Source organism: Ambystoma mexicanum, chromosome 4q, assembly GCF_040938575.1.
Source record: "Ambystoma mexicanum isolate Mex_15411 chromosome 4q, UKY_AmexF1_1, whole genome shotgun sequence".
NCBI classification, from domain to species: Eukaryota; Metazoa; Chordata; class Amphibia; order Caudata; family Ambystomatidae; genus Ambystoma; species Ambystoma mexicanum.
Genome location: NC_090928.1, coordinates 58,518,414 through 58,544,345, shown reverse-complemented (window position 1 = coordinate 58,544,345; position 25,932 = coordinate 58,518,414). Strand labels below are relative to the sequence as shown.

Genomic DNA, 25,932 nt, shown 5'->3' with positions numbered 1-25,932 from the left:
TCTCACAAAAAAGTACATCATATTAATTCTATGGTAACTTCTGGACCAATCCCTAATCCAATTTATAATACTAAAATATCTGATATTGGCTTATTGATGAATACGGCTCACAAAATAATTCTTAAGACAATTTCAATTTGAAAACCAGCAAATACTTACACCTATATGTAAGGCTATTAACTGTAGTCTCAGCCACAATAATGCCCGGTCTCGTTCACGGAGTGAAAGATCTGAGATATTTTTGCATAAGGTTCTCCCACTAGCATTTGCCACCCAATAGAATGGTGATGCTTTATTTAATAAATATGTTTATTGGACACAAGGAACACTTTTCTGTTATCAGGGAATACTTCATTGAGGTACATTGCATGAAAGGTCTGTCGACCCCGAAATGGGACTACTTCTGCATTAAAGTAAAACACTCCGAATGTTTTGTTGTGGAGAGAGGGTTGCCAGTCATTTGGTCGAAAACAATTGGTCGACTGGACAACTGGTCGAATCAATTTGGTGGAAAACCAAATGGTCGAATTTTTTATTTTTTTATTTTTACCCCTTTTTTGGTTTTTTTTTGGGGGGTCCCCCCAACCCCCCTTTTTTTTTTTTTTTTTTTCTACACGAAAACCCACAAAACACATATATAAATAAAAAAAAAAAAATTCTACCATTTGGTTTTCGACCAAATGACGTCGACCAAATTGCAGTCGACCAGTTTGTAGTCGACCAAATGACTGGACACCGGAGAGAGCAATCTGTACTAAATCAAATTAAGTCATACCCACCTGTTAATGATGTGACAAAACATCCAATAGGAGAACTGAATCTGAGAAACGCAACGACTATACAGAGGAAAGGAAGAACTTAAAGTGCAACCTTAAGAGAACAGTTCCATTTGCCTGAGGGATCAAAGTATCTTGCCGGGAACAAAGTCATGATTGGATTCTAGTGTCATGTGCAGATGACAACCAAATATCAGCCTATATGAAATCGATTGACAAACTAAATCCCACCTAGCGGTCTTCCTCTTTCACCGCAAACTAATATTATAGAGAATGATACCCTCATATTTATGTGTTGGAACATTGCGGATCCAAAAAGCAGGTGGAAGATAGAAATTGTCTAAACTGGCATAGAAATCTATCAATAATCATATTTCAAGAAGCCTGGGTAACTGATGAAACCTCAATATAAGGGGTTGCAGATTAGCATATCTTGGCTATCAATGTCGTTAGACACTGATAGATTATATTTTGAGATAACCCAAATGGTTAATCCACCACTCCTTCACCTTTGTTTCAGATATAAAATCATTAGATATCCAAGTCTTACTATTATTAATCCTGTGGGGGGGGGGGTCAAACTCCTAATAAATGTATATAATCGACCCAACCGTAAAATTGCGATGGAAACAATGATCAACTTGGACGAATTACAGAATAACTGGTCATTTACACTTATAGCTTTTAAGAAGTACATATAAGTAATCATGGAAGGTTTTAATGTGCAATTTGAACCACTGAATTCATTGGTGAGTTGTGTCGATGAAGAAGACTTTTTAGGGACTATCCCAGAGCTAAAGACAAGTAGGATGGGAAGACCCCACAAGACAGCGTTGAAAATGGCCCAAAAGTGGATTAGTTTGTGCTTTAGGGTGTGTAATGGCCGTAGGATTGATGACAGTCCAGCACCACTTCTTGGAAAGGGATAACCCTGACTTATATCGACTATGTCCTTGATGATATTGAACAATGGCATAGGGTTGATACATTTCACATAACATCAATGTCTGAAAGTGACCAGGAACCCCTCATTTTGACATTAAAGTCTGCAAGGCTGTTATCCAAAATGCACTGGAGCCTACAATTGTTTTGTCAAATAATAGGAAACAAATTAGGTGGGAGAATGCAGCAAGAGAAAGGGATTTTGCATAGTATTATGCTAACATAGTCCCTTTTTTAGAAAAAAATGTAGGTTCAGGTGCTTTCTCTGCTACAAACATATTAAGTTCTTATGAGTAGAGAGTCACTGGTCCGCCCCAAAGGCTGACTGGTTTGATTCGGAATATACTGTTGCAAAAAACACATTGTTGAAAGCTATTAAGCATAAGGGCTCTGTGGATGCATTGCGGATTAGAATCCTAGATGGGGGATATAAAGATGTACATGCAGAAAAGAAAATATCTTAAGAAGAGGCTCAGTGGCTCTCTCTCATTCAATCACTGGAGTCTAACAATTCAATATGTACCCCAATCCTGACACAATTTCTGCTGCTAAGCAATTTGATGATTCCTTATTCCTAACAGAAGAGGCATTGTTTACATGTTTCTATTACACGAAAGGTGATCCCAAGAATGGAAGTAATTATAGACCAATATCCCTATCATGAATACCAGGAAAAAAAGTGGTAAAGCACTGCTATTGCGCCTTGAAGAGTGGGTCAATGATAATTGCATTGTAGGCCACTATCAACCCGGCTTTCAGAAAATATTAGTACTTTTGACCAGGGTTTCAGGATATATGCCTTAATCCAGACCTTTGTGATTCTGAAAAAAAAACACTCTTCTATTTGGAGACCGCTTTTGACAGAATTCTGCTGGAACTGGAAATTCCCCTTTCCCTTTTGAGAGGGATTATGATGCTTCACAGTATGATTACAGCGACTTTTAGGTGGGAAACTAATGGCAAAAAATCGCATACTTTTAAAATTGAGAATAATAAGGGTGCCAGGATGAAATCCTGTTTTACGCCTTTCTCTATTTACATTGATGTTATAGCTAAAGAGATTTCCTCAATAACCACTGATGCATTGGTCATAGGCGGGAAGAAAGTAGGAATACTGATTTTTGGGGACAATGCGTTATTATTTCACAAACTCTGCCTGGGTCACGTATGCAATATTCCAAATTCCAAGAACTGTGTTCTGAATTTGGACTACAGATTAATCAAAGTCAAGAAAAAAGACATGGGGCCTCATTACAAGTATGGCGGAGTGGGAAAAAATGGGCAGTAACAGAATTACCACCACTTTTCCAGGTCCGACATATTACAGGTATGGTGTTGGAGTTGAGGATTTACCTCCAGCAGAATGCTGGAGGTAAATCCTCCAACTCTCTGCTGAAAAATCAGTAGAATTACCGCTGTGGAATTACCACAATGATAATTCAGACAAAAAAGCCCAATAGACTCGAAAACAATGGGGATTTACACCACCACATGATCTGGCTGAATTACCGCTGGTTAACAAGTGGCGGTAACAGTAATTCAGTTTGGTGGTATCTGGGTGGCTTTACCACCCAGATACCACCAAACTCGAAATGAGGACACATGATCTGTTTGGAACGATGAAGAAAAAATATTACAAAAATCAAATCTCATGGTTAAAAGAAGACTGATAGATCTGGTTGATTAGACATTAGATTTATTGAAAGTGGGGCATGGTATAAACAAAACCCAAAAAGAGGACTTTGGGTAAAGAAATACGCTGGCCCATCAAAGGTGCCAGTGGTCAACCAGACATAGGGCACGGCAGCGCATGGCAGTCCACCCTTTATGGAGCCATAATATGGAGCTGCGCTCCAGTTAAGCCCCTGTTATCAGTGGAAGGCGTACCACTAACATACAGATGTCGTCATGAAAAGCCACATTGAGATTTCTTATGAGGAACATTTCTTCTCCAAAAAATAAACCAGAACCAGGGAACATGAAATAGAAATGGAAACTGGTTGTGAGCAGGAGAAAACATGTGTCAGTGGTACTGCTCTTCTTCATTGAACTACAACTTACAGATGTCGTCAGTCACATTTTATTTTATTGGAGAGGTGCAGTACCATTGACAAAATACAGATGTCCTCATAAGAAATCACATTCAGATTGGACAAGTGCAGTACCACTGACAACACTCAGATTTCCTCATAAGAAATCGGGAAGTTCTTATGAGGACATCTGCATGTTGGCAGTGGTAACTGCAGATCTCCAAAAAATAATCTCTTGTATGTTAACAGTATCCAGAAAGGGGAAACTACTTGTAGCCCAACGTGCCTGTAAAGTAGCCAAATACAGCCCAAATCCCTCTTACTGCAAAAGAAAGGTCACTATGCCATCCCGGCTGTGAAAATGAAACATTCACTTGACATGGTACAGAACTCCTGATTGGGAGAAAATTTGTTAAACAAGAAATAGCATTTTTTTAAAAAAAACTTTATTTATTGTTGCACACTGGTACATCACACACACAGTATATACCATTTACACAACTTGTAGATTTCTTTTAGGTGTTAGAGCATATCATTGCATGCCTTCGTCTTCAGCTTTGTCAGCTAGGCATTGTTTATATCTGGCTCATACATTTCTAGGTCTAGTGGCTGCTTGCAGTGAGTCTATATATATTTCTTCATTGTCGTTTGTCCAGATCATGTCTCTGTCCCAATCTCCCTTAGTTGGGGGGCAGTTGCTTTTCCATTTCAACAGTATCGCCCTCTTGGCTAGTAATGAACTCACATTCAGTCATTTCCACCATGTTGGGTTCATCTTCGTCATGGCCCTCAGTAAACACAGCATCGGAGACCATTCAATGGGCTGTTCAGCCATATCATCGAGTGCTTTGCAAATCTCTGACCAATAGTCTTTCAGTTGTATACATGACCAAAACATATGGGAAGTATCAGCCTCCTCACAGCGGCCTCTCTGGCATATACTTTCTGCTGCGCGATATATGCGTTTCAGTTTGGCTGGAGTGTAGTGTGTCCTGTGAACAACCTTCGAATGAATTAGTTTATATCTAGAGTTGCATGATATGTGTTTGGTTAGAGCGCATATTTGTGTCCATTGGGTGTCACTGATCGGGTGTCCCAGATCTTGCTCCCACCTAATTATGGCACTATGTGTAACTGGCGGGCGGGTCTGATTAATGGTCTTATATAGTGTAGATGCTGATATCTTCCCCTTCCCTGCTGTGAACATAAAACCCAGTCCCAGGTTTATCGTTGGCTCTGCTGGAAATTCACTCCATAGCTTTGCAATGGCGGACCTTATTCGCATGTAGTGCATCTTATGTTTTGGGGTGTCTCCTACTATATCTTTAAGGATTTCCCATGTCACAAAGCATTTATCTTGAAACAATTGCCCCCTTTGCACAATTCCTTTAGCGCCCCATTGTGTGACTGCCTCTATATCCAGAGTAGGAGGTATATAGTGAGCGGCCCAAATTGGCATGGTTAGATAGTATAGCATATCTGTACCATTTATATCAGCAATTCTGGCCCAGGCTGTGGTTGTGACCAGTGTGGGGTCAATGGTATTGTACCATTTATGGTGTGACATTGTCAGGCTATGGAGTAGTGTGGTAGATTTCAGTAGGGGGGTTCATTTAATGTTCCCTTAGGGTTGAGGAAACCTGTCGCCCATTGAGCGGCGTAGTGTGCCTGTCCTGCCAGATAGAGTTCAAAGTTTGGTGCCGCTAAGCCTCCCTGTGAATATTGGTCGGTTAGTACCCTCCATCGCAATCTGGAGTGTCCGCCCCACGTGAATGCACTGCATGCGATTTCTATTTTTCCAAATAGTTCCCAGCCGGCCATACCGAAACAGTGCTAAATAAGTAAAAAAGAAGAATTATCATTTTTATGAAGGCGATTATTCCCATCATTGATATTGGTAGGGCGCTCCAGCGTGCCATTTTGGTACACAGGGCATCAGCTAGGTCATCTTTATTCAGTGTGCGGGACAACTGCGCTGTCCTGGCCACATTTACCCCCAGATCTTTGATATGTACCCGACTCCATATAAGGCCATGAAGGTCAGACGGTTTAACCGTCGCCTCTGTGAGTGGAAACATTTCTGATTTTTTAGCATTGAGTTTCAGGCCAGAGTACTCGCCAAACGTTTTGACCGCTGATAGGACCTACCCAAGCATGCGTTCAGGGTTTTTTAAATATAGTGGAATGTCATCGGTATACAGTGCAATAATCTCCAGCTTTCCCTCCAGCCTCAATCTGTGTGTGCCATATCGGGCCCTGAGTATGTCCGCCAGTGGTTCTATCACTATTGCAAATAGGAGGGGGGACAGTGGGCAACGTTGACTGGTGCCCCCTAATAGCTCCAGTAGTTCAGATAATGTGCCGTTAATGCTTATCCTAGTGTATGGGCATGTATAAAGAAATATGACCCATTTAATGAAGTTAGGGCCAAACCCATAGTTTTGTAAGACCCTGAATAGGAACGGCCAGTATACCGTGTCAAATGCTTTTTGCATGTCTAATGAGACCGCCACCCCTTGTGTTTCTTCTGGTGTCACCGTTAGAATCTTGTGGCAGTGCCTAATATTCATTGAGGTGAATCTGCCCATTATGAATCCTGCTTGGTCCTCGTGGACCATATAGGGCTTTAATGGGGTTAACGGAGTGGCCAGGATCTTCGCAAAGATCTTGGTGTCAGTCTTTATTAACAATAGCAGTCTGTAAGAGCCGCAGTCTTCGGGGGGTTTCCCTGGCTTAAGCAGCAGAGTAATGACCGCTTCACTAGTAGTTTCAGGTAGTTCCCCTTTTTCGAAGGCTTCTGTCCATACAGCATATAGCCTGGGAACGAGGAGCTGGGTGAATTCTTTGTAGAACTCAGCACCAAGGCCATCAATGCCTTGTGCTTTCCCATTGGGTACGCTTTTATGGCTTCAGATATCTCTGCTTTGGTAATCAGGGTTTCTAAGGCCTCCTTAGTGGTGTCTGTTAACAGTGTCGTTGGTATTTGGGATAGATATTGATCTATTTCCGCATCAGTGGAATTGCTCTGTGGGGAGTGTAGGTGTTTGTAGAAATAGTTAAATGCCCCCTCGATCTCTTGTCTGTCGGTGGTCACAGTTCCATCGTTTCGTGTTATGCATGGAATACTTGTTGGCCCTCGTGCCCCTCGTACCATCCTGGCTAGTAATCTCCCAAGGCGCTAACGCTCCCCATATCGCCGAGCTGCTGCAGGCCTGTCGAAGTAGCGGATCTCACGATCAGCTGCCTCTCTGAATTCATCCAACTTGGTCTTAATGTCCAGCCCAAGTTGTGCAGACAGTGTTTGTGCGTACAGATTCTGTTTATTGGCAATTTATGTTTCACGGCACGCTAGATCCCTGCGGATATCCTTCAGGACACCGAATTCAGTGGACATCGTGGTACCTCTGATGCACACTTTGAATGCTTGCAAATAATACTGCTTGGCCAGTCAATGAACCTTCATTAATTTCGAAGTGTTCCCGAATGTGTTGGGCTAATGATTTCTTGTAGACCTGGTCTTGTAGTGCCGCTGGTTTAAACCTCCAAGGGGGTCTGTTTATTTTAATCTCAGGGATTCTTAATGCTATCTGTATAGGTGAGTGGTCAGAATATGTCCTGGGATAAATTGGTAATCCAGCCTAGTACCTCATGGGATAATAGCCACACATCTATTCTGGAGTGCATATCCTGCACCGAGGAGTGGAACGTGTTCGCCCGTTTGGGGGCATTTAAGGAGCGCCATGCGTCCCTTAGGCTTAGGTCAGCCATGTGGGTGAGTATCATTTGGTCCGCTTTGGTCAATGCCCTTGGCTGATCTGATGTGCGGTCTAGAAGTTGTCAAGGATGGTGTTTATATCACTGCCGCATACCAGATGAGCTGTGGGAAATTTTGCAAGCTTCCCGAATAATGTGGAGTAGAAACCGGGGTCACCTATATTTGGGCCGTATATATTGAATAATACCACGTCTTTGTCATGGAGGGTGCCATGAACCATGACATATCTGCCCTTGGGGTCGCATTCTGTGTCGAGACATACAAATGGTATGGATTTATGTATTAGTGTTACCATTCCCCTAGCGCGGCTAGAGTACGATGTGTAGTATTGATGTGGTCCCCAATTTGGGGCAAGCTTTTCGGCCTGGTGTGGTAGCAGGTGAGTTTCCTGCAGAAATACTATTTTAGGGCCTAGTCTAGTTATATATGCCATCATTTTCCTTCTCTTTATCTGGGATCCCAACCCCCGGACACTCCAGCTTAACATTTTGATATCCTCTTCCCTCGTTTTAGCCATCATCTTGTTGCTTTATATGGTTATTCTGTCTTTGCTATGAGTATGTCTGTGTCAGGTCTCGGTACCTGTGTGCTTTTTATTATAATTCTCTCTTCCCTCAATGTATACCCCAACAAACTTGTCCCATTCCCCTCTCCCTCCCTCATAGTTGCCTGAACTTTAACACTGCCCCTTGACCCCTCCCCTTTCCCTCCCATAACTTGATGTGCACCTGCTACATGGGGTTCTGCAGCGACATTCCAGGCCGCGGTGGTTAATATTCTTTTCTGTCCCGGCCAGTTCTGCTTTGTTGCTGCTCAAACCCATGTTGAATAGTGGAAGTGCGCTCATTATTAATATCAGTATTTCAACTCTGAAATGTTAGTCCTTATTGAGCACCCCCGTGGGGGAACCCTCGTCCCCTCATCATTGTTCCTTCATCTTTTTTTTTTGTCGTGAGCGCTTGAAGATACAGGAGTCTTCCTCGTTTGTTGGCTGGTGAGTTGGTAATGGGGATATTAGCTTTAACGAAGTTTGCCGCCTCCTCGGGGAATGTAAAGAAATAGGTCTTATTCTGATATTGTAGCCTTAACCTGGCCGGGTATAACATTGTGTAGGGAATGTGTCGTTCACGCAGTAGCTTCTTGACCCCAGTAAATGAACGTCGTTCTTGCTGTACTGCCAGCGTGTAGTCGGGGGAATATGCGGATAGTATTGGCCTCCCATCTCAGTTCTTGCTTCTCCCTAGGTGCTTTCAGTACCAAGTATCTGTCTCCATAGTTCATCATGCATGCTATGATGGGCCTCGGGTAGGCTCCGGGCTTGGGTCGTGTTGCCAATGATCTATGTGCACGCTCCACAATGAACATGGGTGACCAGCCGGGGTCCCTCAGGAGGTCTCCTAGTAGTTTTCCTACAGCCTGTTCCATGGGTCCCTTCAAGGCTTCTTCTGGCATACCTGTTACGCGAATGTTATTCCGTCGGGATCTGGCTTCCAAATCTTCACACTTTATTTTGACCATTCACAGTTCCTTCGCCATTGTCGTCAGTGTTTAACGCTTCCAGTGTGTCCTTCGTGCTACTGATTCGGGTCTCGGCTTCCGTGATGCGGCTTGTGGTTTTGTCTAGTTGTGTCTTAATAGAAGCAACGTTGACTGATATCCCATCCAATGTCTCAATGAGATTGGTGAACCCTTGTTGCCTAGCTGCGAAGATTGCCTGCGGGTCCATTGCAGGTATAGCTGTGGCTGGTTGTGTTTGCGGTATTGATTCTGTAGACATAGTGGTCTCGGTACCCTTCTTTGTTGCTGTATATTTGTCTATAGCCCCTTTCCCTTTCTTTGGAGCTAGGCCCTTGGGCATCGTCTTTTGGTTGTTCTGGGCTTGTCGTTGCGAGTGCTTCGCTCCGTTGTGGTCCTTTGCACAACACGAGGGTCTCGCTGACTATCTTGTAACCTACAACATATTTGATGAGATGGGGTGTTGGTGTCGAGGAGGGCTGCTAGTCCGGTCCATGCGGTGTGAATTTGTGGTTAACGTTCCCCTCACTGCGCTTGGACTGCCTTCTCGTTCTTGTCATCCGTTGTCACCCTCCGTTACACTGTAAGCACTTATGATGTATTGTGGGTTGAGACCAGTGATCTGTGGGTTTTGGCTGCAACACGGAGAGTCCCTTCGTAGACCATGCGAGTTGTCCGACCTGGTGGTATCGTGGATGTATCTGGGCCCAGTGGTATTAGGACGTGATTAAATGTACCTTGGTATTGTCCTCATGCCCCTTATCTGTGATCTGTCCTGAGGATGCAACTAACAATTATCGGGGTTAGGCGCCTCTGGTTGTCCGCCTCTGGTTGCCCCCACCCGATGAGGCCGATATGCTTGTTTGGCCCCTGCTGTTGCTGAGTTGATTCTGTGGAGGTTTGTCCCTTGCACTTCAGTAAGCGGGCCAGTCCCTATGGCACGTCCTGTATGTGAGGTGTGGATTTATGTGTGGGGGGCCTTTATGATATTGTCGTTTGAATCCTCTTGCAACCTTATGATACTTTGGGTGGTGGTATGCTTTGGGCCTCTGTAGTGCTGGTGTTGAGGGCCAGCTGCTGCGGGTTTTGCTTGGGTCACGGTGCCTCTTTGTCTGTTGTATCGATGTGGAGTGAAACGTATATTGTCTGTGCCCTTTATACTGTTCTTTTTCCTGGATTCTGGCAACGTTCACTCCACCCGTGTACTGGGTATTGAGGAAGTTGCTCTGTGCTCTTGTTATTGTTTCCCTTGCACGTTGCAAGCGTGCCCCGGCCCTTGGCTTCGGCCATAGTATAGCCTAGTTAGTGTTGTGGTAGGGCCACGTTCTTTTGCCACTGGCCGGCCCGTGGACCACTTTCCGTTCTTGGTGGGTAGAGGGAGGGGGGCGGCCAGCAGAACACTGCGGGATGCGGAAGGGCCCCAGGCCAGAACGGGCCGAATGCACTCACCGCCCGCAGCCCCTTCTCCTTACCGCTATCTCGATCGCTCCAGGCTGCTCAGCCGCTGCAGACCGCGTCTCATCTGTGTAGTTGATGTGCTGGATCAGCAGGCGCTCGACGTTGTTCGGAGCACCCGCAACCGTTCCATATGTTGAGGCAGGTCCCAGTGCTCAGCACGTCCTGCCCTCAAGTCCGCCTGCGGCCAGGCTCCTCCTCCCGCACATCGGTGAGGAAGGCCTGGCTTCCCACGCTGCACTCACACGTATGTTCACACAACGTAACTCTTGACTTGAGACACGGACTTAAGCCACACTTTCAGGTATTGTTCTTGGGTAATTGCTGAGCATCTCCACGAATTTACAGGCAGAACCGGCTTGTTTTGCTGATGATGCATATATTACTGTCCGGAATGTCACAGGAATTTTAAACGGGAGCCGCCATCTCGCCGTGTGCGCAACAGCAACCCCAACAAGAAATACCATTTAGTGTGTAGGCTGATTATGCCACAACATTTCCAGTTCTCATGCCAACCAAAATGTCAGCTTTCTGGTACGCCTTTACCCTCTCTCTTCTCTACAGCAATAATGTTGCTCTGATTTTTGTGGCTATGCCACCAAAATTCGCCAAAAAACCAAAAAGTGTATGGGGGCAAAAAGAACACTTCTAAGGAAGGTTTTGCAGAGTTTCATGGGTACACAGATTTCAGTTTGTGTTTGCCAGCAGTTTTGAGGAAAGTTGTTAGAGCAAAGCTAATGGGGCTGTTAGTTTTGTTCGTAGGGACAGAATAGCCTGGGAGATTAGAAAGGGGGAGGAGTAGATGTTAAGAGGGGTGGTATTAAGTGGAGCAGAGTTGAAATGTTGGAAGTGTGGCAATAGGGCAAGAATATGAAAAACAGAATGGGGTGTATTGCAAGGGGGAACTGGGCGTGAGGGTTTTGCATTACGGAAATGTTCATTGTGTTAAACTTCTGCAAGGCTTAGTCTGTAAATCACTTCGCTAGGCGATCAATATATGTGAGTTTGCAGCTTTCACATTAAAGCAGCCTTTTCCGCACACACTAAGGTGTCTATTAATCACTGTGCCTTATCTCTCAAGGGCAAACTGCTGAACTTTCGCAAACATGATCCAACAAAGCCAACAACCGTCCCCTACTATACTAGAAGGTGGGAACAGCTATCTGAACTTCCAGAATGCCCAGAAAACGTTGCTCTTTTCTCAGGCATTTGAACACGCTCATGGACTGCCTTCATCTTTACAAGATACTTGTGACTTTGCTGGTTTGTGATGGCAGGTGGAATGCCTACCCAGGCCGCTTTGAACGTGTTACAATGTGTCCATTGGCAAAGGGTGGGGCGAGGTGTACTGCTTAACCCCTTAACTGGACTCCTGTATGGTGTTCGTGAACTCCCCTAACCTCTAAGTGATTTGCTGCGAATCACGTTCATTTGCCTCTTTCATTTTGACAGATACAGCCGCAAAGATACAATCGGTTAAAGACAAAGCCAGGCAAGCAAATGAAACAGCAAACGAGGTGCTGAGCCGGGTTAAGGACCTGAACCTAAATCTCCTGGGCCTGAAGAAGAATTACAGCAAACTGGAGGATGACGTGGCGCAAACCAATGCTGCCGTGCAAGATCCATCTAAAAATAGTAAGCTCAACCACTGCTACTTTATATGTGTTTTTTAATTCATCAACCTTAATCTTTTCAGGTTCAGAAAGGAAGGCCTGTATTTATAGAAATGATATTGTGAGAAAACAGGATCCCCAAGAAGAATGTTGATGGCATTCATTTTAGCACAGTATACCTAGATAGCCACTATTGAGTGTTTGCTCAATTGTTATCTTTCATTTTCTGATAAATACCTCTTAAATATAAACTTAATATATAGTTGTCTGAAATAATTGTTTTCGATTCAATGTTACCCTGAGTGGATTCCCCATCTTCTGAAAGAATGCTTTTATTTCTTATTTTCTGTATGTTTTTTTTAAAGTGTGTGCCATGTCAATAATCTGCTTACAGTGGATCTGTTTTAGGAAGATTTGTGCTGGAGTAAACTAGGAGAAGCCTGTGAGCCTCTCAGATTTTCATGTTGTATCTTACACTTTATTCACAAAACCTAAAACTGGAGCAAGTCGGGAGAAGTCTACAGTATCTTTGAGATACTCTTATAAAAAAAATTATTAACTAAGATTTTCTGAGGAGTACCTCAAGGGTGCTCTAGGAAGCACCAAAATTACTGCAGTTTCTTACTTACTTAAAAAATATATTTCCTATTATATATATATATATATTCCAATTGCTAATGGCGAGGAAACGCTAATACTGCGAGCAGCACTCCCAATGCATGATTCCTCAATTTTTCCAAAATATTACAGCATACAAACTCCAACGAAAAAGACTGCATAGGTTGGGTAGAAAAAGCAACCTTTATTAAATCCAAATGCAGTTCTCGTTAAAACATGTATATACGTTTCCCAGTCTTGTAAGTGCAGGCCAGCAGGCAACCTGTGTGTGTATGTATGTACACATTGTTGGCTTAAATCATGAAGAGCTCCTCGTGGAAATGTCTAAATGTGCACTCTAAAGACAAAATGCAATTAAATGAATTGACATTTTGCCTATAAAGTGTGAATTTAGACATTGTTGATGGATCATTGTATTATATAGGGGATTTAATAACAGCAACATATATGTTAGTAGTATTTTCACTTTTTCCATTTCCAGGATGAGTACTGTAAGGAACTCATGGCGACAACAGTAAAGACAGACACAAGTGATCACAGTTCAAGGGTGTTTATTAAACCGTATGAATGGGTGAGAAAAATGCCTAATCTAAACCTAAATCTAGGATGGGAGTGAGCAGCTACGACCATCAAATAATAATAAGACAGTCCTAATGGCATATAGTCAAATAAAAAGGGCCTAGACTAAAAAACCTATTGCCAGTCCTTACCTCTAAGTTACAAAATAGTGTGGGATAATGTTCATACGAAAATAAAGAAGTGTTCACAAATAATATGTCTGGATGTTATAGCCGGGGTCCCCCTTACCCACATTTTTAGCATTTGACAAGTCGAGCCTGGGCTTCCCCAACACAAGGGTATTGTTCTTCTCAGCGATATCAGGATCCTCGGTGGTCAAGTCACTTTCACACAAAGTCTTTTGCCCCGACAGCCTGATGTATCAAAATAACAAAACAAAGTTCCTTGCTGTATGCACGTTGGGTGATGACCTTTCACCCTGGGATATCCCTCTTACAGGCTTAGATCCTTCTACAATGTTAGCCTCCCTCCATCGGGTTCACTGCAGCCTTTTCTCAGACTCCCTCACTTGTCGTATTTACGAGTCTCCATGTCTTTTTTATAAATTTTTCATTGTGGACATCACTCATTCGGGTTCACTCTTGTCACTACTATGTTAACGGGGTTATTGTACCTCACCCCGTTCAGCAAGCATCCCTCAACCGGGTTCACATTTGCCACAAATACAGTTTGTCTCGCTTTACACAATGGAGGATTTGTTCACCTTATCTTTCCTCTGGGTTATGAGTCAAAGACCTTTGAGTGTACAAGGGGTTTTACTTGACCCTTGTATGACCACTTTGACCTCTTGTGTCAACTCTCTTGTGGCCTTCTGGTAACGGTAGTTTCAACAAATATGGGACCAGTAAGTGTCTTTTGAATGGACGCCCACGTGGCGTTGGACCATTCTGCACCTGGTCTCCTCCTGGGCTTTCTTTAAAACTTTCACACACAAGCTCTTTGTTCACAAGTTCAAACAGTGTTGCCGTTCACAACCTTGGGCTCAACATAGTCTGGTTCGCTATCAGCTTTCTCTGACTCACCGGTTGTTCTGCACCCGTTGGCTTGTCTTCTTTCTGGAGTCAAGGACGGTACCCCCGTAGCAAGCGTGCCTTGCCCCCTGGGTTATCACTGCGGGAGGCCCCTGTGCACCGTTGACATCTGCTACTCCATATGCCAGCTGTAAATCCCGGTCTTGTGTTTCTTTTTGCGGAGGCTTCGCGCGTCTGTGTTGACGTGGACAAGGGCACTTCCCTCCTGGTCATCCTTTCGGTTCTCCCAGTCTTTCTTCTCTGTTTGTACTGCCGGTCTGGAATAGCTGCTTTCTCGTTTGGTTGGCCTTGCTCAAAGTGTGCTCCCGTGCTCCACCTTCATCCCTGTGCTGTCAGGTATGCGTAGTTATTATCAATAGCTTGACTCTGCCTGACCCTATTGTCAATTGCTTGACTCTGCCTGACCCTTATGTTGGGACATGTCAGGTAAACGGCTCCGGTGTTAGTCCGTAGTCTTTTGTGGTGCAAGAAAGTGTTTGTGTCAGAAAAGGGGCGGGTAGAGTATCTAAATATCCTACGGGGTATGATGGGGAAAAGGTGCTGTAGGAAAGGGGATACCGTGTCTTACCCGTCGGTGTCCCACTTCCACTTCCCCAGGACCCACCATCCTCCAGCAATGGTCCTCCCCCAGGAACTGGATCCAATAGCGATGGTCGTGTCCTGTCCACCTGGATGACAGATCCCGGGGACTAGCGGGTGAGACACCTTCAGGTTTCTCACAGTACCGACAGGTTATTCTTCGGTAGGCCAATCTAAATCAGAACACTTATGTGCCTTTGGTAACGGTGAATGCAAACATTGTATTACACAATTGTGTATTGGCTATTTGTAAGCCTTGCTTCACATTTAATTACATGTATCAGCACAGCGCCTGTTAAATCTGCTCTAGATCATCTTGTCTCCAGTACTTGATTAACATTATGCAGTTACATTATACAAAGCATTATACACATTTTAATTGGCAAGGAACATTTCACTCTGTAAAGATAAAGTCAATTGTTCAACATCAGGCCTCACGCAGAAGCAATTGTGGTAATATCTATTATTTAAATAGTTTGGATTTTGCTTATAACACAAATTGCAGCAACATTCATAGGTCATTTTCATCAAACAGTGACTAGGTTAAAATGGCCGCTACAGTTCATCTATCAGCAATGCAGTAGCATTTTGTAAGTCACATGATTCACTGCAACTGCTTCCTGTGCGCGAGGCTTGTAATTTAAATATTGAAACTGAGTCATGTCAGTCAATTCAATTCAAGTATGTAAATCAGATGGAACACGTGGCAATTTTTTTGACTCGTTTTCCCCAAGGTTCCAATAGCCAATGGTTAAATAAATATACATTTTTTGCACTTTTCTATAAATTAGAGTGTCAGGGTCTTTATTCGTTTTGCAACATAAGCACATCACATTATATTCATTGAAAACCTTTAGTTAAAAATCTGTTAAGGTTCCAGGATGGCAACCTGATCCTCCAAAAAATAATTGCTGTCTTTTGCAAATTTATATTCTCTGGGGAAATACTCCTACGGCTACCATTGTTTCCAGTTGCAAGTTTACTCCTAAATGCTTTTGGAGTTGAAGTAGATCGGATATTACAACCCAGTCATAAACATCAAGTGTGTCAGGAAATGTGTCATGCAGTCTCTGTTCCTGAAGACATACTTCTGATGCATCATTCATTGACACACTCATGAGAGTACTTGCTGTCTCTCGATCTTCAAGATGCTTACCTACATGTGCCGTTCATCTACAGTTCTTGCAATTTGCCACAGTGGATTATCTTTAAGCTAGTATCTCTAGCTTCCTGCCTTATAAATCACTCAAACTCCCTCTTCCTCATGAAGGTCATGACACCTTTTGCTCAGATCTTGAATATGCATCTGCATTAGAGGCACCCCTACCTAGTTGACTTTCTAATTCATAGAGCTTCCGCCCTCCCATTAGTGCTGGTATAATTGGTTCCCGAACAACATATATTTCGAGGGGATTGGGTCCTCCGACGTATTCCATATCTATGACAGTAATCACCACAGCTGTGCTGCTTCGGAAACTTTTTCGGCGTCTGCGTCCTGCGTCGATGACGTCGATGCGCCGCCGTCGAGGACCTCCTCCGACGTCCGACGTCATCCGATGTGATAAGTAGGACGCACGACGCCAGTAGCCTCAGTTCCGTTTTTTCCGCGAACGTGTTGCTTCGTGTTTCTCGGTTCTAGCCTCGACTCTTTGGAGTTCTGTTCTTTCTGGTTCTTCGAGCCTGTTCGTTTGTGAATATTCCTTCGCAGCGATGTCTTCCACTTCGTCTTCAACCCCGCGTCCGGGCTTTAAGAAGTGCGGGGTGTGTGGGTCCAAGATGTCTGTGACTGACTCGCACGACGCCTGCCTCTGGTGCCTCGGGGAGGCCCACGACACGGATGACTGTGTCGACTGCCTGTCGCTCACTTCCAAGGCCTTACGCGAACGTAAGAAGAAATTGTCGGTAGGTCGGGTGTCCAAGCCCCGGAAGTCGAAGTCGGCGGGGCTTTCGACGGATGATTCGAGGGGTGACTCTCCGCGTCATCGTCGGAGGTCTCGTCGGTCTTCTTCTAGGAGTCGGTCTCGCCACTCCTCTGCCTCTTCGAGGCGTTCTCGGAAGCGCCGTCACCGGTCGCCTTCCAGGTCCTCTTCCGAGGACTCTGCCCGGCACGTCGGTTATCCCACCAGCCGTGCGACGCCGGAGGAATGGGCTTCCTTTGGGAAGAAAATGTTGGCGATTCTTGAGTCGCAGGGTACTCAACCGTCCGCGCCCCCGAGTGGGGTCGGCCGTGTGAGGTCGAGAGACGCCGCTCGCAAGAGTGGTCGGCACGAGTCACGGGAGAGGTCCCGTTCGGACAAGGAGGCTCGTTCTCGCCGTACCCGTTCCAGGTCCCGGTCCTCGACGCGATCGAGACCGTGTGCACCTGTGATGTCTTCGAGGAAGACATCGACGTCTGAGGCGTCGAGGGCGTCGACAGGCTTTCTCGAAGCTCCGGCTCCGAGAAAGTCGTCGAAGCCGTCGACGTTCAGGTCGTCGAGAGACACGCTCGGGGCTCCGGCTTCGAGGGCTGTGTCGACGCCGCCGATATTGGAGGCGCTGCATCTGACGTCGACGCCGATTTCCTCGACGTCGACGCCGATCCTCTCGGCGCCGTTGCCGGTTTTCTCGACGGCGGCGCCGATTCGCTCGACGCCATCGACGCCTTTCGTGTCGGAGGTGCCACGTGTCTCGGGTGTACCCCCTAGGAAGGCTCTGGCTAAGAGCAGGCACTCTCAGGTGCCTTTCCACCACTTGGATTATATTTCGGAGGCGGATGAGGATTCGGTTGGCCTGGTTCCTGATCAGGTGCCGGATGACATTGTCTCGGGCCATAGTCAATTTGACGATTTGAGGCAGTCACTGCATGATGCTAGTGGTCTGGACACCTCTCCGGAGGTGGAATTTGGTCGGCCTGAGCCTGGCTCCCATGCCGATTCCTCATACCGGCGCCTTATGGCTAGGGTGTCTGAGTATCTGGGATGGTCTGCTCCCCCAGGGGAGTTTGTGCAGGATGATCTGACGGACATCCTTGATGTTGGTCCCCCTTCTGACCCGGTTCTGCCATTCCATATGGCTTTACAGCGTAGGGTGGCGGCGGCTTGGACTGCTCCGGAGAGTCTCCCGGCAGTGGGCAGATCCTTGTCGCGGAAATACCGTCCAGCCAGTGGCGACCCCTGCTACTTGACCAGGCACCCCACTCCGGAAAGTTTGGTGGTGCAGGCGGCCACGGCCCCGGCGAAGCAGGCGTCGTACCCTACCATCCCTCCTGATAGGGACGACAAACGTTTTGATGGCTGGGCGAAGAAGGTGTTTTCTTCTGGTGGTATGGCGCTTCAGGCGGCCAACTCCATTTGTGCCTTGTCGCGTTTCACGCACACTCTGTGGAACTGTGTTGCGTTAGCGGCTGAACGTATTCCCGAAGGGGACGAACGGGTTGGTTTCCTTGCTTTGGTCCAGGATGGTAAGGATGCCATGTGTGAGTCCGTTCAGTCGGGTTTGGACTTAGCTGAATGCGTCAGTAGGTCCATGGCGGCGAGCACCGTGATACGCAGGTTTGCGTGGTTGCGGAAGTCGGGGTTTGCTCCTGATGTGCAGTCCCGGCTCCTCAACATGCCCTTTGATGGTGAACATCTTTTTGGCAGCAAGGCTGACGAGAGCCTTGAGAGGTTGCAGACCTCAAAAGCTGCAGCGAAGTCGTTGGGCGCTGCAGTTCGCCAACCTCCGCCTTTTCGTCCTAGGGGACAGCAGTGGAGGGGTGGCTCCTTTCGCTATTACTCGTCCTTTGGTAGAGCGAGAGGAGCTGGCAGTCAAAGGGGCCAACGCAGGGGTACCAGAGGTGGACGACAGGGTACCCGTGGTGCCAAGGCCGCTCGGGCAGTTGCCTCTTTGCCCTCAGGTAACGCCGCAGCCGCTCCTACTCAGTCATGAGGCCTTGTCCCATGGTTCGCCGGTTGGGGGAAGGCTGGCGCAGCATCTTGTAGAGTGGCGTGCCATTACTTCGGATGTGTGGGTTCTGGAGATCATAACCCACGGCTACTGTCTTCCCTTTCGGCACAGGCCTCGCGACAATCCACCGGGGAACCTCTCTTTGAAGTGTCCGGATCCGCTCCTTGCGCAGGAAATTCAAGCCCTGCTGGAGAAAGGCGCCATAGAACTGGTGCCTGTAGCGGAGAGGAACAAGGGATGGTATTCCCCTTATTTTTTGATTTCCAAGAAAGACGGGGGATTGAGACCCATCATGGATTTGCGCGGTTTGAACAAACTCCTCAGGAAGGACAAGTTCAAGATGGTTACTCTCTCTCAAGTCCTCCAGGCCCTTCAGCTTCAGGACTGGTTGGTGTCACTCGACCTCAAGGATGCTTACTTCCATGTGCCGATCCATCCCAAGCACAAGAAGTACCTGAGGTTCGCGGTTGGCGACTCGCACTTTCAGTTTCGGGTCCTGCCGTTCGGTTTGACCTCCGCCCCGAGGGTTTTCACCAAGCTCATGGTGGTGGTGGCAGCGCATCTCAGGCAAGGGGGGATTCACGTCTACCCCTACCTGGACGATTGGTTGATCAGGGGGAGCTCTCCCGAGCAGGTCCTGGATCATCTGTCCGTCGCCTGCCACTCCCTTCACAGGCTGGGCTTCTCCCTCAATTTAAAGAAGTCCCATTTGACGCCAACGCAGAGGCTCCAGTACATCGGAGCAGTGCTCGACACTTCCCTGGGGCAGTGTTTTCCTCCCCAGGTGAGGGCTCTTCACATTCAGCAGATGGTGCGCAAGTTTCAGCATGCCCAGACGCTCCCTGCGTTCGAGTTCTTGAGGTTGCTCGGCCTCATGGCATCCTGCATTCTTCTGGTGCCAGAGGCTCGCCTGCGAATGAGATCTTTGCAGTGGGCACTCAAGATGCAATGGTCGCAGTCCTCCGGCAGGATGTCGGACCCGATTCAGGTGCCGCCCTCGGTCGCCCGGGACCTTCTGTGGTGGGCCGTCGAAGGCAACTTGATGAAGGGGGCTCCGTTTTGGCTTCCCTGGCCGGAGGTGACGATCGTGTCGGATGCATCCCTCACGGGATGGGGAGCTCATGCCAACGGGCTGACAGTCAGCGGTCGTTGGTCTCCGTCGGAGTCCAGACTCCATATCAATCTGTTGGAGCTGAGGGCCGTCAGGCTAGCCCTGAGGGCTTTTCTGCCGACTGTGCGAGGGAAGAATGTCCTGATCCTGACGGACAACACAGTGGCCATGCACTACCTCAACAAAAAGGGGGGGGCAGGGTCACTTCCTCTGTGCAGGGAGGCGATGCAGCTCGAGTTCTGGGCCATCCAGCAGGAAGTTTCGATCTCGGCAGTTCATCTGGCCGGAGTCGAGAACGTGACGGCGGACGCTCTGAGCAGGCAGAGCACGATCTCTCACGAGTGGGAGTTGGCTCAGGAGATTCTCCTGGAGATCTTCGCCCTTTGGGGGACCCCTCAAGTGGATCTCTTTGCCTCCAGTGTCAACCGGAAGTGCGAAAGGTTTTGCTCGCGGGAATTTCCTCCAAGAGGAGCCTTAGGAGACGCGTTCGTGGTGGAGTGGTCGTTCCCGCTGCTGTACGCGTTTCCTCCGGTCCCCGTCATCCCGCAAGTGCTGCGGAGGTTACGGAAGTTCGGTTCCCGGATGATCCTCATTGCTCCGGCGTGGGCTCGGAGGACGTGGTACCCGGACCTTCTCGACTTGTCCATCTGCCCTCCACGTCGTCTTCCCTACCGAGACGATCTGCTCTCACGGGAGGGGGGTCAGGTTCTCCATCCAGAGGTCGGATCCCTCAACCTTCACGCTTGGCTTCTGAAAGGTTGAGGTATAAGGATTGGGACCTCCCTGAAGACGTGATGGAGGTGTTGCTTTCGGCCCGAAGGCCCGCAACTAAGTCTCTGTACCGTTGCCGTTGGCGTAAGTTCTGCGACTGGTGCAGAGTTCAGAATGTGGATCCTTTTGCATGTGACATCCCCATGGTTCTGTCCTTTTTGCTTTCTTTGGCCCACAGGGGCTTGCAAGTGGGTACCGTTAAGGGTTACCTGGCGGCGCTGTCCATCTTTAAGCGCTCATCTGAAGAATGTTCTTACTTTAAAATCCCTTTAATTTCACAGTTTCTGAAAGGGCTCACTAATGTGTTCCCTCCGTCGCCTTTCCTGGTGCCCGGTTGGGATTTGAACCTTGTTCTTAGGTTTCTTATGGGTGCTCCGTTTGAGCCGTTACATTCTTGCCCTTTGAGGCTGTTGACTTTGAAAACTGTGTTTTTAGTTGCGGTTACTTCCGCTCGCAGAGTGAGTGAGTTACAGGCACTTTCTGTTAAGCCGCCCTTCACTGTATTTCACAAGGACAGGGTTGTCCTTCGAGTTCGTCCTTCTTTTCTTCCGAAGGTAGTGACGGAATTTCATTTGGCCCAGAAGATTGTTCTTCCGGCATTCTATCCTCCTCCGCATCCTGGTAAGGAGGAGGAGAGGCTCCATAGGCTTGATCCTAGGAGAGCTTTGAGCTTTTATGTTTCTCGCATGTCCCGGGTCAGAGTGGACGATCAACTCTTTATTGGTTACGCTGGTAAGCGCTTGGGACAAGCTGTGACGAAACAGACTTTGTCCCGCTGGATTATTTTGGCCATCTCGGAGTGTTACCGCTTGGCGGGCAAGGACCCTCCGGCTGGCTTGCGGGCCCATTCTACCAGGGGCTTGGCTGCATCTACTGCCCTGCAGAGGGGTGTTCCTATTCGCAACATCTGTGATGCTGCCACCTGGGCTTCAGTGCATACATTTGTGCGGCATTATTCCCTCGATTCCATCAGAGGGCAGGATCTGGCCTTTGGCAAGGCGGTCCTTTGCTCTGCTATTTGATTGGCTATTCTAAATTTTGTTTCTAAATTCTTTCCCTCCTCCTTGATTTGGTACTGCTTTGGGAGTCTGTCATAGATATGGAATACGTCGGAGGACCCAATCCCCTCGAAGAACAAGTTACTTTCTTACCTGGTAACGTTCTTTCGATGGGATGGTCCGACGACGTATTCCATATCGCTCCCGCCCTGCCTTCCCCGCTGCAGAATTTCTGTTGCGTTTGCAGCTTACGTTCCGCAAGGCTTTGTGTCGGACTGGCAGTTGACTATTGTCACACGTTCTGGGGGAAAAAACTACAACTGAGGCTACTGGCGTCGTGCGTCCTACTTATCACATCGGATGACGTCGGACGTCGGAGGAGGTCCTCGACGGCGGCGCATCGACGTCATCGACGCAGGACGCAGACGCCGAAAAAGTTTCCGAAGCAGCACAGCTGTGGTGATTACTGTCATAGATATGGAATACGTCGTCGGACCATCCCATCGAAAGAAAGTTACGTTCTTTTTCTCCATTTGACAGAATTCCATCTCGGTGCATCTCACATCCTGGAACACACTGATGCTTTCTTACCGATCTAGGTGTTTCTTCCTATGGATACCTCGGACAAGCTTAGCAATTGATTTCCCTGTGGATTTTCTGAATCAACCCAAACTGTTCCCACACAAACGTAGGCGATTATGGCTGCTTCGTGAAGAACAAAGGTAGAATTTTCAAAATCTGAAACTTTTGCCATTAAACTGCTCCAGGATTGAACTGCTTCCTCCTAGAATTGCAACCAACTGATTCCCCTTTCCCAACCTGACCCTTGCGTACAACCTTTATGGTGTAGCCTCTCCCATCTTGTATTGGAAGTGGAACTAATCTTGGTGCGATGGAACTTGTTGCCTTCCTGGAAGAATGAAAGTCCACATTGGGTTCCAATATCATTTATGGCCTTGAGTTCGAGCCATGCAAGTCCAGAAATTGGCATTTCCCAAAGAGGTCAACCATCTCCAGTGATCCTCATGTCTTTGTGTCTTGGATAAAAGTCAGGTGAGCCTTTCTACCCACAGATAACTATGCGGCAGTGGGTAAGATATGTGTGAATCCTCAATAAGGAACCTCATCTCAATTGTTTAACTAGGACAATGCCAAGGGCAGGACAGTGGATGAGAGGTCAATTCAGTCTTATGTTTCCCTCTTTCCATGATTGTTGTCTTGGCTGGGAACTCTTAATTCTAATTAAAGTCTAATTTGGCTATATTTTTCATTTAACGACACCTCTTATGTAACCTATTTTTCAGTGGTAGGGAACAATAGTGGCACGTTTACAAAAAACACCCTCTACTTGATGGAGGACACTGGCCTACTAATCTGCTGGTGTAAGTACAGGAGAAGGGCACACCAATGTCAACTGCAATCAATGCTGTGTAAGCCATATAAAATAGTACACTAAAGAAAAAGGTGCAGTAGCGTGATATATAAAGTGGCATTACCATTTCTAGAAAATGTGTCTCCGCCTATCATTATGTAGTGACAAATAAGGGACTGGTAGGTACCCCAGAAGAACTATCTATATAAAGGCAGTCCACACAACAGAAACACAACTAACAGATAAGTGAAAAACTAATTTATTGGGTAACAGCCAGACTTGAATATGACTGTACTTATTTGTGTGCACAATAACATATATACATATATAAAATATATAAATATATATAAAGATTCCCTTATGTAATTTATAAATAAAAATCACCTAAATAAATTCATTGGTATTCAGGGTTATTAGAAAGAAACTTTAGTTAGTCATCCTGACTGCAAGCTTCTCACACATTGACTGGCCATGCAGGGGATAACATCCATAAATGCTTTGGGGGTGTGAGAAACCTGAAGGTGTCTCAACCACTAGTCCCCGGAGATCTGTCATCTGGGTGGGCAGGACACAGCCATCACTATTGGATCCAGTTCCTGGGGGTTGTGAGAAACCTGAGGCGTTTCTCCCATGGTATTCCCTGTAACACCTTTTCCCCATACTACCGTGCAGGCTATTTAAAAGCTCTGCCCCCCTTCCCCCATACACTTTTCCCACACAAACATTTTCTTACATGGTAACAGACAACAGACTAACACCAGAGCCATTTAGCTGACATGTCCCAACACACGGGTCAAGCAGGGTCAGGGAATTAACAAATAACAATAACCATGCACACCTGACAGCCCTTTACCTTCCCCACAGGGATAAAAGGCGGAGCACAAAAGCACACTTCGAGCAAGGCCGAACGCATGAGGCGACAGCTACAAAAAAACGGCAGTTCAAACGGAGGAGGAAGGTGGCGAGACCTGGAAGGACGACGAAGGGGGAATTATCCTTCCCCTTGGCAGCTCAGCCCTGCAAAGCCTCTGAAAGGGAAATCATAAGACCGAGAGTTTCAGCTGGCGTGCGGAGCGGCAGATGTCAACAGTACACAGGGACCTCCCCCATTGATAACGCAGGCGGAAAGGCAAGCTGGCTACCGTGGTACTATCCTTGACTCCAGAGATCAGAGAAGCTAATGGGTTCAGCACAGCCAGTGAGTCGGAGGAAACTGATAGCAAGCCGAACTGAGTTGAGTAACATTTTGAACACAAGGAATTTTAAATGGAAGCAACTTGTGTGTGTGTGTTTTTGAACTTAAAAGAAAGCTCATTTGAGGTCCAGGTGAGGGGTCCGGCATCACGTGGGTGTTCATCCAAAACACTCTGACCGGGACCGGTTTCGAAACTACAAGAACCAGTAGGCCCCAGGAGGGGTTTGGCGAGAGGCGTCAGAGTGGTCCTGCAAGGGTCATGTCAAATCCCTTGTATAATCGAAAGTCTCTGACCTGTTGCCAGAGGAAAGGTAGGGGAAGGGAACCCCGCTTTACAATAAGTTTGTGAACTGTGGAATAAGGCAAGTGTGAACCAGACAGTCAGATGCCGAAAGAAAGCTAGGAGAAGAAAAAACATGCTTTCTGATGAAAATGGGAAATACATTAACTGTATTAGAAATACATGAACTGTGTTAAAGAAAGGCCGTAGTGAACCCCGACAGAGGGAGGCCCAAAATGCAAGCTGGAGCCTAACACACCCATTAACGTTGTGTCGACAAGAGTGAACCCGGCTGAGGGTTGTCCACAGTGAGAAGTTGTTCAAAAGGACATTAAAACTCTAGAAAATTGCAAGCTGCACTTGAAAGGCCGTAGTGAACCCGACAGAGGGAGGCCCCAGTTGTAAGGAGGATCCAAGCCCGGCAGAGGGAGATCCTAGCGGCAAAGAGCAATCGTCCAAGGTGCAAGATCACTGAGAGAACATTTTGATTGTTTGTTGTTGTGAATCAGCAGGCTTTCTAAAAGCATGAGACTTTTGCTGGAAAGAGACTTTGCCTCTGATGGTCTTTGATATCGTTGAATTTGAACTGTGAACCTCATGCTGACGAGGCCAAGGAGTGTGTTGTGCTCTGAAGTCCCACCTTGTCCCATGCTTGAAACGTGGGGAAGGGAGACACAGCCATAGCATCCGGACCACTCATTTTCACACTTCTTTCTTTTCTGGTGAACATTATCCCATACTCTTTGTGCAATTTAGCATTAAGGACTGCCAATAGTTTTTTTTAGTATAGGCCCTTTTTATTTTCCAAGACGCCACTAGGACTGTTTTATTATTATTTGATGGTCGAAGCTTGCTCCCCTCTTAGATTTAGGTTTAGATCAGGCATTTATCTCACCCATTATAAAGTTCAATAAACACCCTTGAACTGTGATCACTTGTTACCATCTTAACTGTTGCCACCATGAGTTCTTTACAGGGTGGACCAGTGGGGGAGGATCACCTGGATGGGGGGTCTTTGGGGAATGGAAGTGGGACACTGACCGGTGAAACGTGGTACCACTTCCTTCTAACCCCTTTTCCACATCCTACCGCGTTGAATACTTAGAAGCTCTAACCCCCCCTTTTCCAACACAAACACCTTCCTACACCATGAAAGACAATGGACTAACACCAGAGCCGTTTACCTGACATGTCCCAACACAAGGGTCATGCAGAGTCAGGCAATTGACAATAACTACGCACACCTGACGGCCCTTTCCCTTCCCCACAGGGATAAAAGGCAGAGTACGAGAGCATACTTTGAGCAAGGCCGAATGAACGAGGAAACAGCTACACCAGACCGGCAGTTCAAACGGAGGAGAAAGGTGG

At 46.8% G+C, this 25,932-nt stretch overlaps 1 protein-coding gene across 7 annotated transcripts in view; it reads left to right on the top strand.

Annotated features, from left to right (window-relative positions):
• LAMA2 (laminin subunit alpha 2) overlaps nucleotides 1-25,932 on the top strand; it is a 3,027,572-nt gene that overhangs the window by 2,530,404 nt on the left and 471,236 nt on the right. For all 7 annotated transcript variants that reach the window (XM_069607473.1, XM_069607470.1, XM_069607476.1 and 4 more), the window contains one exon: nucleotides 11,946-12,128. In XM_069607473.1, coding sequence (XP_069463574.1) covers nucleotides 11,946-12,128 — 183 coding nt within the window. The remainder of the gene's footprint in view (nucleotides 1-11,945; nucleotides 12,129-25,932) is intronic.